This window comes from Egretta garzetta, unplaced genomic scaffold, assembly GCF_000687185.1.
Source record: "Egretta garzetta isolate BGI_Z169 unplaced genomic scaffold, ASM68718v1 scaffold69, whole genome shotgun sequence".
In the NCBI taxonomy this organism is placed as follows: domain Eukaryota; kingdom Metazoa; phylum Chordata; class Aves; order Pelecaniformes; family Ardeidae; genus Egretta; species Egretta garzetta.
The window spans coordinates 2768368-2780399 of NW_009260790.1; the positions used below are offsets into that span (position 1 = coordinate 2768368).

The following is a 12032-nucleotide window of genomic DNA, read 5'->3' on the forward strand; positions in this document are numbered from 1 at the left end:
TCTTCCGACGCGGTGGTTCTCAGGTGCTTTAGTAATCCACCTCCTCTTTGTTTCAGTCTTCCTCCCTCATCTCTAGTGCCACTGCTGCTGCATTGTTGAGCTCTGGTGCTGTTGACTACTGTCTGCATGTGCTGAAGTCTTTGCTGGAGTACTGGAAAAGCCAGCAGAATGACGAGGAGCCTGTAGCCACCAGCCAGCTCCTGAAACCTCACACTACTTCTTCTCCACCTGACATGAGCCCTTTTTTCCTCCGCCAGTATGTGAAGGTGAGTCCTGCCCTATGCTGTTAGCATTACATGACCTGCATTAAAAGGCTGCTGCACAGGAGCAAGTAAATGCATTTTTGCAGAACTGCTTTTCCTTCAATAGTGCAATTAAAATCTGTTCCCTTAGCGTGTAGTTACAACTAGGATTGCTCTCAGTTCTCTAACAGAGCAGCCCAGCTCACTGTATCTACCGATGCCCTCCTAAAGCAGGCAGTTCTGTGGAGCTGCTGTCACTGTTTCTGGTTGAAGTGTTAATCTTCCTGAAGAGAAGCTACTCCATCGTTTGACTCCTTTTGCTTGGCAGGCAGAATTTCTGAACCACCGCTACTTATTGTGGCAAGGAAGCCTAGCAGTTGATGGGGATTTCCACACTAAATCCTAGACTTGTTCAGCCACCATGGTGCCTTTATGCTAAGATGCTGCTGGGGAGGGGGGGGGCTTTGATATATGTACAGGTGCAGTGAAAAAAGCCTAGTTAAATGTAAGTGTGTCTCTTAAGTTGAAAGCTCATATATTAAAATGCCTTATTACTATTACTACAATCTAGCTTACTGCATCCTAACAGTTGCCATCTGGTTAAAGTCCTCATGCAGGTTTGTTGGCTTGTTTTTATTTATCATTTGGGAGCCATTCTTGGCTGCAAAGGTGCAGAAGAGTTTTGGTTTTAGAAAATCAATAAATGTACCCTGTAGCTTGTCATGATGCCACGCTGGGAGTGTTCAGTGCCAGAGCCTGATCACTTGCTCTTGCTTTCAGGGTCATGCTGCAGATGTTTTTGAGGCCTACACTCAGCTCCTGACAGAGATGGTACTGCGGCTGCCCTATCAGATCAAGAAGATTGCAGACACAAACTCCCGCATCCCACCTCCCATCTTTGATCACTCCTGGTTTTACTTTTTGTCTGAGGTAAGTGAGAATGTGATACACCTACAGGTTTTAACAAAAATTTCTAGTAATATTACCTTTCACAGGAGAGATGAGCTTTTGTAGGACTGATGTCAGACCCATCTCTGATTTTTTTTTTTTCTGTCCCTTGAAAGAAGGTGAACTCTCAGCTTTTTTTTATTCCTGTTGAACAGGAATCTATAGGAAAGCATACGTGAACAATAAGATTGCTGTTGCTCTCTGTACTTCCATGTTTGCCGCCAGAAAACTCAAACAGAAAACTTTGTCTGAGATGGTACAATGTAATGTCGTGTCTGGCTGTTGGTACTTAATTTAGTCCTTAAAAAAGAAATCAGTAAGATATTCGGAGTACATCTTCTCAGTTCCTTGGGTTGTATTGCTTCCTACCTGAGATAACAAGTTATCTTACTTTGCACAAGTTTGGGGAAAGATTTCTTAATTAGGCTTGACTAGCTTTTTATTTGAGGCCACAGATGACAAAGAATGGTTTTCAAAAAGTGGTTTCACAACTGTACAGCTCAGAATGCTGCAGTCATGCTGTGCAGCATTTCTTCTGCCTGTGACTTGCTTTTGTGGGTGACTTTACAGTACCTTAAAGCTGACAAGGTTCGTGAATGCATCTCCTGTATCTTTTGTTTTTGAAAGAGAACACATCATATTTATGTTGGCGCAGGTTGCCTACTGGTGAGTTCACGGTGCTGATGTTTTTGGCTTTTCTTTGTCTAGTACCTGATGATCCAGCAGACTCCATTCGTGCGCCGCCAAGTCCGCAAGCTTTTGCTCTTTATCTGTGGATCAAAGGATAAATACCGCCAGCTCAGAGACCTTCACACCTTGGACTCTCATGTTCGTGGAATCAAAAAGCTCCTAGAAGAGCAAGGCATTTTCCTCCGTGCCAGTGTGGTCACAGCAAGTTCAGGCTCTGCCCTGCAGTATGATACGTTGATCAGCTTGGTAAGGAAAAGTGTACCACTGTACTAGGAGAAAAGTGTATGTCGCACTTACGTAACATGTCAGTAATAGAAATACTGATGTGATGTTTAATCCTGTCCCATTCTGCCTTTCAGATGGAACATTTAAAGGCTTGTGCAGAGATTGCCACACAGCGAACAGTAAACTGGCAGAAATTCTGCATTAAAGACGACTGTGAGTTCTTTCTCTGAGAGTGTTTGAGGGAGCAGAGGGGGATGCATTACATGTCTTGGTTTGAATCAAGACTTCTCAGATGGGGAAGCTCAGCAGAGAAAGAGGGAACGTAGCTGAGAGTTTGAGTAGGACTGAACTGTTTCCAGTACTAATTATCACAGTGCTCTAATTGCATCTGTTCCTTAGCTAAGGAATGCAATATGGTGTAATGGATAACTTACAAGAACACAAATAGGAGATCCACAGTCTCTTGCTTGCACTGCTGTTGTTCCAGTGTGTAATTTGGGATAAACACTTTGCCTTGGTGTATCCAGATGTTTTACTTCTATAGTATAGGGGCAGGAAGATTCTGTGAGTTTGTGGGATGGTCTTTGTCGTGTTCAAAGGTTGGGGTTTTTTTAGGTTGGGGGGTTTAGCTTGCTTTCTTTTTTTTTAATTCAGGCTTCAAAGATTTTCTTCTTTTCTCTGCAGCGGTTCTCTATTTCCTCCTTCAAGTCAGCTTCCTGGTAGATGAGGGAGTGTCGCCAGTTCTCCTGCAGCTGCTGTCTTGTGCTCTGTGTGGCAGTAAAGTGCTGTCTGTGGCTTCATCCTCTGGATCATCAAGCACCTCTTCCACCTCTGCTCCTTCAGCATCAGGCTCTGGGCAGCCAGCAACGCAGAGCAAATCCTCCACTAAAAAGAGCAAGAAAGAAGAAAAGGAAAAGGAGAGAGAGGGTGAGCTGCAGCTATGCCCTGTTCTGTGGTGGTTTTAGGCATGAAGCCTGCTCCTCTCAGCTTTCTTATTTCTATTTAGAGAGAACTGCTTGTTTCTTGTTGTGATAAATACCACTGTTGTGAAAGGGTCATGGATTGTGGCAAGGGCACTTGCAGACTTCAAAGATAATTAGGAGAGAAGAGCAGTTTTATCATATGTAGATTGGAGGGGGGCAAAGATGAAGCAGTATGCCCTAAGAGTTGGGGCTGAAATTAAGCACTGAGTGTATCCCAAATACATTGTGAGTATATATTAACTTGAGTGGGCTTTAAGTTACCTAATGTAAATTGCCTGTTCCACTGACCAAGTAGCTTCCACCTAACTTGGCTGTCCTGGGTTGTAGGAGGTTGAAATGCTCATGGGGATTAAAACAGGTACTGGAGATGTACACCCAGTTAGCTCTGCTCTTCAATGATTATGTTCAGACTTGTTTCCTCTGTGTGGCTTGTAAGCTGTGTTGGAGCCAGGGCTGCTGCTTAATGGATTTCCAAAGTCCTGGGAAAGTAATTAAGCTTTCCTATAAAAGTCAGGGGCATAAATTCTCTCTTGGCTTTTCTTCAAGGAACCATTTTGGCTTTCTGTATCAGATCTCTGTGAGTCTTTTCACTGCCCCATGGTTGATCCTTTTCTTTTTTCCAGGATGTGTAGCACATTTCTTTCATCCTTACTGGCAAGTTTTCCAGCAATTTTCTTCTGGTTAGTCAGGAGTACTAGGTTATATTTTTGGAAAAAGAAAGGAATGTTAAACTTGCTTGTTGCCTGAAACACAGTAATTTGTCCCCATTATCCTCACTCTATGATCTATAAAATCGGAGACTGGCCTGCCTGTGAGATACTCCATTCATCTGCTTGCTTAGGTCTTTCTTGTGCCACCCGGTGTCCCGTAGGTGAGAGTTCCGGCAGTCAGGAAGATCAGCTGTGTACAGCTCTGGTGAACCAGCTGAACAAGTTTGCTGATAAGGAGACCCTCATTCAGTTCCTTCGTTGCTTCTTGCTGGAGTCCAACTCGTCCTCTGTGAGATGGCAGGCCCACTGCCTCGCGCTCCACATCTACAGGTGAGCCGGGAGGGAGTCTCTGACCTGGTTCTTCTTAGCCAGTCTCAGCTCAATTACAGAGAGCTCTGTCCTTGTGTAGGAGTTAATGCTTGAGCCTCTGTGCTGAAGGATGCTGAAGCTTGCGGGTGACTGCATCCCCTTGCATTGCTCACACTATTTTGCAGTTATTGGGGCTGGAGGTAGAAGTTGTGACTTCCTCTTTACTGCTCAACTTGAGTTAGCATCTGCGAGAAGCATTTTATTTCTCTCTGCAGAATCTGGCTCCTGACATCTATGGGAGTAGGTACTTGAGGGAGAGTGAATTTCTGAGGCAGATGCAGACTCATGCAGTTTAGAAGGGGGACTATTCATTTGTTGCAAGACAGCTGCTTTCATTTCAGAGAGTGCAGGAAAACTGCTGGTGGCAAGAATAGATGAGATTTAACTCTGATGTATATCAAGATAATAGTTCCCAAGTTTGGTGAACTATCACATGTATTTCCCTTTTGAATAAGATTGTGTGCTATGTGGTCTATCTAGCTATCTTTACAAGCCTAACTGATACGTAATACATTCAACAGGAACTCTAACAAGTCTCAGCAAGAACTACTGCTGGATCTCATGTGGTCAATCTGGCCAGAACTTCCAGCCTATGGAAGAAAAGCTGCCCAGTTTGTAGATCTCCTGGGATACTTCTCTCTGAAAACACAGCAGACTGAGAAAAAGGTACAGTGTCCTCCTGAAAAGGAAGGTACAGCGTCCCAGGTCCTGCTGCTTCCCATGAATTATGTTAGTGCTCATTTATGGTACAGCTGGGCCTGATTTTCTGTCAAAAGACCTTCTGGTGGAAATTTTTTTTCTTTCCTAAGTTTGAATGTTACAAAAGGCAGGGTCCTTAAAAAATTGGGGAGTGTGGATTTTTTGTTTTATTGGTTTAGGGGTTTGTTTGTTTTAGAAGAAAACTTCTTTCCCACAGGAAGCCTTTGTGGGAAAATACACTTTTCTGCTAGCTCTAATTTTTAGATTTTTGATATTTCAGCTCCTAGAAATCTTTTGTAACCACAACTCTTGAGCAAAGGAAGTGGTAGGATTTCTTGGGGGACCAGTGGGCTTGAGAGCAAATAATTTAGACACACTGATACTTGCATGTGTGTGTTTAAAGAGCTGTGAATGCCTTATGAATCTTGGCAGGCATTTGCGGTGATAGGCTGACAAATAGCATTGTTATTGTGGTAAAGGTCTAATTTTAGGATCTACTACATTCCTGGATAATGATTTAACCACATAAATTCCTGTGGGTATAGTGCGTGCATCTTCTGAGGGGCCTGGAATGCCACAAAATGAGATATCTTCATGTCTTCGTAGCAATAAAAAAAATTGTTGAGAAGACCATGTTTTCCTAATTGTATTTCAGTTGAAGGAATACTCCCAAAAGGCTGTGGAGATCCTCCGGACTCAAAACCACATTCTTACCAACCACCCTAACTCCAACATTTACAAGTGAGTTATTTCTGACTTTGATCCATTTCACTAAAAGAGCTTTTCAGCAGACGAGCTGCGATCCACTGGGGAATATACAATTCTTCTAATAAAACTGGTGGAGGAAGGACCCCTGCTGAGATTGCATGCTTGCTGCAGCTGGCCTTGGGAGCACAGCAGATTCCTTTCTGCCATCTGAAAAATGTGACATTCTATGCGCTATCAGCAATAGTGTGGCGTTAGCTTTTTTGCTTTCATTTTCAGTAAATGTTAAAAAATATTAGGAACAATTGGAGAATATGGACTTGCAGAATTGAGTGTTGTGTTCTTAGTCATCCCTTGGCAGTTAATAATTATACTAAAACGCTGCCTAGTGAAAACCAGTAATTTTCAATGTGCTTTCTATTATAATGCTTCTGTTACTAAATCTGGGACTGGGACTGCAGGTAAACTAAAACTATTTTGATTGATTGGCTTGTGTTTAAAACACAGTGAATGCCAAATGACATATGTCAGCATTCTCCCCCTTGTTCCAGCACTCTGTCTGGGCTGGTGGAATTTGATGGCTATTACCTGGAGAGCGATCCTTGTCTTGTCTGCAACAATCCAGAGGTGCCCTTCTGTGTAAGTAACTGCTGTTCTTAAACCCTTCCCTGTTATAGGGATCCCAGCGTGATTTGTTGTGTTTCTGAGGTTTTGGGGATGTAATCATATAGGCAGTGTGTCTTTGGTTTTGTCTTCTCAGTACATCAAGCTTTCCTCCATTAAAGTGGACACGCGGTATACTACCACCCAGCAAGTGGTGAAACTAATCGGCAGCCACACCATCAGCAAAGTGACAGTGAAGATAGGAGACCTGAAACGAACCAAAATGGTCCGAACCATCAACCTCTATTACAACAATAGGACAGTGCAAGCCATAGTGGAGCTGAAAAACAAGTACGTTCGTCCATGGTCTTTTCTGTACAAGTCTCTGAATTTGACATTATGATTTCTACCGAGGTGGCTGGCTTCTTGCTTTAGCTAATGTTCCTTCTTAGGCTCTTACTCATCACTGTCAGCCCACGTTGGGTGGGCTTGGTCTGAATCCCCTACAATAAATTGTTGAAGAACAGATCCAAATTTCACCCAGGGCTTGAAATATGCCTGTAAAATTTGTGTATGCGAACTTTGGACAGGCTCAGTTTTAAGCACCTAACTTAAGTGTGTGGAAACCAGTATTAATACCAAGAGCACCTCCTGGGGAGTTTGACTCTGAAAGGGATTTGGACCTTGCAGCATGTCCAGAAATGCAGAAAGCATTAACATTACTTGTTGAAGCTATATAGTAGAATTAAAATTAGAAGTTGGATGGCCTAACTCTCGGCTGCTGCTTTACCCGCGAAAAATGGCTCCTTTTCAATACATTGCTCAGTCTGGAGCCAGTTCTGCTTATATGCTTTCCCTTCTTACTTCTTGAGATATTCTCACCAGAATCAGATCTCTTTGGCTTAGGGATTAATCTGTGCCTGCCGATTATTGCTTATTTGAAGTCTTAATCCTCTGTGACATCACAAGTGGCTGCTGTGGAGAGGATTATGATGTCACAAAGAGAGGATTCTGACTTCAGGTTGAGAATAAGCAGTGGGAGCAGATGAGATCTTTAGAAATAAATATCCTGTTTTCATGCAAATGTCCTTACTAATAAAAAAATGGAGGTGAAAATCCCTAGAAAATGTCTGTAGAATTAAAGTTTTTCCATGAGGCATCAACAGCTCTTTAATCCTAAACAGTCTCTCTCTATGAAGAGGATAAAGGCTTAAAATGTATTTCTGGCTACATATCATGTCAATACAGAAGCTAAGGAAACGAATCCTAGAACTGCTCTCCATTCATCCCATTTAAAGTAGATTTGGAGCTGAGACGGTTGCGTTTGGCTTCTCTTCATATGTGGGCAGGGAGGGTGCTTCCCCACTGAAATACCATGCAGCTTGCTTTCCTTTTCCCAGGCCGGCTCGTTGGCACAAAGCTAAAAAAGTCCAGCTGACCCCTGGCCAGACGGAGGTGAAGATTGATTTGCCGCTGCCCATTGTGGCTTCAAACCTGATGATTGAATTTGCAGATTTCTATGAGAATTACCAGGCTTCCACGGAGACCCTGCAGTGCCCCCGCTGTAGTGCATCCGTCCCAGCCAACCCGGGGGTGTGTGGGAACTGCGGCGAAAACGTGTACCAGTGCCACAAGTGCAGGTACGTCATCCTCCTTCCTCCCCACGGAGCCAGCGCCAGGGGTTTACAGAGCCCTTGTGCTGTTGCCCATACTGGATGTTCAACAAAATACCCTGCTATTTAAATACGTGATTCTGGTTAATACAACCGCACAATCAAATTAGTGGAGAAGTATAAAACAGGCTTACAGGGATTTAATGTTAATACAGGCTAACAAAGGAAACCTGATACGACAATACTGAAAGAACGCAGAAGTTTCAGATCAAGCCCTCGAAAGTTTCAAAAAGAAAATTCCCAGGAGGTGGTTATTTTTGGCCTGCCTGTTCAAGGGCACGAGGCTGGAGTTCAATTACACGATTGCAGGGGGGTTTCTCCGCAGGATCCCTGACTTAGCCGGCAGGACGGACAGTGCTCGCTTGTCTATTCAGAGCTTTTGTTGTACTCTCCTCATTCAGAGCAGGGCTCAGGGCGTAATTTACTGTGCACTATTCAAGCTTTCACTACAGTGTTGTAAATCCTTCTCTTTTGTGAGTTTTGCCTCCTTATCTGATATCTCTTCTCCCCTTATTGTTGTCCCATGTTCCTCCCTAATCCTCATGGGATTCAAGGTGTTCAGCAGATTCTTTCCATAGATCAGCTGATTACTGGTGTGTTGAAAGGTTTCCATATCCTTTCCTGAATTACGGGAGCTGTAAGTCAGTTCATGTCATGCTCTAGCCTGCAACGGGATAATAAGTATGCTGTAGCTAGTCCCACTGCAACTGGGTAAAGAGCGAAAGCTATTGAAACCCTAGACCTTACAAAAGAAAATGGTTTCTTTTTATCTGTGTTCTCGTAAAGGGCACAGTGCCCTCATCTGATGTTCTACTGGGAATTAGTGTCGTTGGAGTAGAATTGTTGGGAACAGATTCACATGTTTCTGCTTTTCCCGGCCAGAATGTGGCAGTGCTTCTGTAAGGATTTGTTGTTGTTGTTGTTTGTTTGTCGTTGCCTGATTTGTAGGTTTTGGTTCTCTTGTACCTCATGTATTTCACTTGTGGCTTCCCCAGGACGGTTTGGTAGGTTAGACGTTTTAAGGGCCACCTTTCTCTTTTACCTATGGAATCCGTTCACAGCTTACTTCATTGCCTCAGTTACCTTGATAAAGCTCGACTGCATTCTTTGACCTTTCTGGCTTGCCTTTCAGATCCATTAATTATGACGAGAAAGATCCCTTCCTTTGCAATGCCTGTGGGTTCTGTAAATACGCTCGCTTTGACTTCATGTTGTATGCCAAGCCTTGTTGCGCAGTGGATCCCATAGAGAATGAAGAGGATCGAAAGAAGGTGAGACTAATAGCAGATTCATTAGTGACAGGCTGTATCTCTTGGACAGGTCAACAGTGTAGGGACATCAGAGGTCCATCCCTCTTGGGAGTAAGGTGAAAAGCAGTGTTCTTTCAAGGCTTCCCACTGACACACTCCCACATTCCTTATTTACTCTCTTGCTCCACCAAATAAGTAATTCTTCAAAAGACATAACTCAGCGCTTTACTTAGAAACTAGCTATCTAGCACTGCATCTCTTTGCCTTACTGTACAAGAGGGAGGATTCGGGTTGTACTGTATGTGTTACCGTCTCATCTGAGGAACCCTGCTAATGAATGAAGAACCCATTGCAGTATGTGGCCCGTCCCAAAGGTTCAGTGTGCTGAGTATACCATCAACAAAGTGGTACTTGTGGCAGAAACAGGGTGCAGGATCACCATTTATTTAATTTTTTTTTTGCTAGAGAAAGGCAAAAGGGACAGAAGACTTGGAGGTTGGTGGTTGTAGTTCTGTAGAATTAAAAATTGTTTCTGAACATAAAATAAGAGTTTCCTTTCCTTTTTTACTCTTAGGCGGTAACAAATATCAACACTCTCTTGGACAAGGCTGACAGAGTGTATCACCAGCTAATGGGACACCGACCGCAGCTGGAAAACCTTCTGTGTAAAGTGAATGAGGCGGCTCCTGAAAAGCCACAGGTAAGAAGGGACAGATTGATCATACACAGAACCCCAGGCTGGTGAGACACTGGCCTTTATACTGCCAAAATCAACTAAAGAGGCTGTTCTGCAGTTGCTGCTGTTGTGTGTAGCCTCCATCTATGATTCCTTTTTTTTTCCCCCTCTGTTCCAGGATGAATCTGGTAGTAGTGGAGGGATAAGTTCTACCTCAGCTAGTGTGAATAGATACATACTCCAGTTAGCCCAGGAGTATTGTGGTGACTGCAAGAACTCTTTCGATGAACTTTCCAAAATCATCCAGGTATGATGCGCTTTGATTTGGATTTGAGTCATATGTTTTCTTCTGGCACCAGATATCGTGCATATCAAAAATAGAAAGTAAGATGTTGCCATTCTGCATTTAATGATATCATTAACAATAGGTGATCAGCTGCATATTTTCAGGGTAATAACAAAATAATAATTTCTAAAAGCTATGTTTACTGTTAATACTATGGATATGTCACATTTCCAGTGTTACATTGCACGTAACGTAGACAACAAGCCTTTAATCAGGGCAGATAACTGGGAGTTAGGCTGATACTTCTAATGCCACTGACATGAAGGACTTCAAGTTTTAAGATACTTGGTTAAAAATGTTTCTCCGCAAAAGGTACAGTGAAAATAACCTGTGAATGGGATTAGCAGTTATGTGCTGCCTCACAATTCCACAACTTCCATTTCTCCTTTTCTGTGTTTCCAGAAAGTGTTTGCCTCCCGAAAGGAGCTCCTGGAATATGATCTCCAACAGAGAGAGGCAGCAACGAAGTCCTCACGAACCACTGTCCAGCCCACGTTTACTGCCAGCCAGTATCGTGCCTTGTCTGTTTTAGGCTGTGGCCACACATCATCAACTAAATGCTATGGCTGTGCCTCAGCTGTCACTGAACACTGCATAACGTTGCTCCGGGCTTTGGCGACCAACTCTGCCATCAGGCATATCCTTGTGTCCCAGGGCCTTATCCGAGAGCTCTTTGACTACAACTTGCGCCGGGGTGCAGCCACAATGCGGGAAGAGGTCCGTCAGCTCATGTGCCTTCTGACCAGGTTAGGTCTGATTCCGTGTTTGCAGCCCTCTGACTTCCAGTGAATTCTGGAAAACCTCATGCTTGTACACGCACCATCGGAAAGAAGTAGCTTTATAGGGGAGATATCTTACATCAGCAAACTGTAGACTGTAACTGCTTGTACATGCGTTATCAACTAAGCCGAAATCCCAGGAGCTTTTGGTATTTAGTATGAGCACAGTGTAACAGTGTTCTCTTTTTCCTTCTGGAATTAGGGACAATCCAGAGGCTACACAACAAATGAATGACTTAATCATTGGGAAGGTTTCTGCAGCTCTGAAGGGACACTGGGCAAATCCAGACTTGGTGAGACACTCCAGTGCTTTCCTATTTCTTTCTTCTGCCCTTCTGCAACTGCTGGTGTATTCTAATCATTTCATCTTCTCCATGGTCTGTTTGTAAGGTGTTTGTGTCTTGATAGGAATTAAGATGGACGTTAGAGTAAAGCACGAAATCATGTGATTAGGTATATGCCTGAGTTTCCTCAACCAGTTCTGCCTGTCTTGGCTGCTGCTTGCAGCTCTCTCGGATAGGTTGCCAGTTGTCTCAAATGGGCATGGGGTTATATTTACTTGGATTGATGTGTTTTGAACCAGTTTTTTTTAAATACCAGAAGGCAAGAAGGACTGCTGTGTCACCAAGACTTCTTAAGCCTTTCAATGTGTGTCTGTGTTACAGGCTAGCAGCCTCCAGTATGAAATGTTGCTGCTAACAGATTCCATCTCAAAGGAAGACAGCTGCTGGGAGCTCCGACTACGTTGTGGTGAGTTCAGACAACTAGCGCGAGAGCTTTATTTTAAAATGCTAGGCCCAGGTCTGTGCACTATAGTAAGATTTTAAGGAAGGAACTGATGCCGACTCAGATAGCTTGTGATTAGGGTTAAAAATGGAGTTAGCACCAGATAGCTTTGTCTTGGGGTAGTGCATTACTTGAAACAGGAGTGCTGAGAAATAGAAAGATGGAGGTGTAAGGGGAAGGACAGCAAGCCTCTCTTGCTGTAATAGAGAATAGTTGTTTTCCATCCATGACTGCATGAGAATGTGCTAGTTTTGCTTGAGGATATGAGGTCTTGCCTAACTCTAAACACTTCTAATGTGCTGTATAGAGCTGTGGAGGTGTCCTATCTGCAAATCTTACAGTGGAATG

At 43.5% G+C, this 12032-nt stretch overlaps 1 protein-coding gene across 1 annotated transcript in view; it reads left to right on the plus strand.

Moving 5' to 3' along the window:
• UBR4 (ubiquitin protein ligase E3 component n-recognin 4) overlaps positions 1–12032 on the plus strand; it is a 77791-nt gene that overhangs the window by 40645 nt on the left and 25114 nt on the right. Inside the window, exons 66-82 of the mRNA XM_035901868.1 lie at positions 57–266; positions 1023–1172; positions 1899–2126; positions 2240–2318; positions 2790–3032; positions 3930–4128; positions 4689–4833; positions 5522–5607; positions 6123–6210; positions 6332–6525; positions 7575–7814; positions 8980–9118; positions 9672–9797; positions 9952–10080; positions 10522–10865; positions 11101–11191; positions 11564–11648. Coding sequence (XP_035757761.1) covers positions 57–266; positions 1023–1172; positions 1899–2126; positions 2240–2318; positions 2790–3032; positions 3930–4128; positions 4689–4833; positions 5522–5607; positions 6123–6210; positions 6332–6525; positions 7575–7814; positions 8980–9118; positions 9672–9797; positions 9952–10080; positions 10522–10865; positions 11101–11191; positions 11564–11648 — 2776 coding nt within the window. The remainder of the gene's footprint in view (positions 1–56; positions 267–1022; positions 1173–1898; positions 2127–2239; positions 2319–2789; positions 3033–3929; positions 4129–4688; positions 4834–5521; positions 5608–6122; positions 6211–6331; positions 6526–7574; positions 7815–8979; positions 9119–9671; positions 9798–9951; positions 10081–10521; positions 10866–11100; positions 11192–11563; positions 11649–12032) is intronic.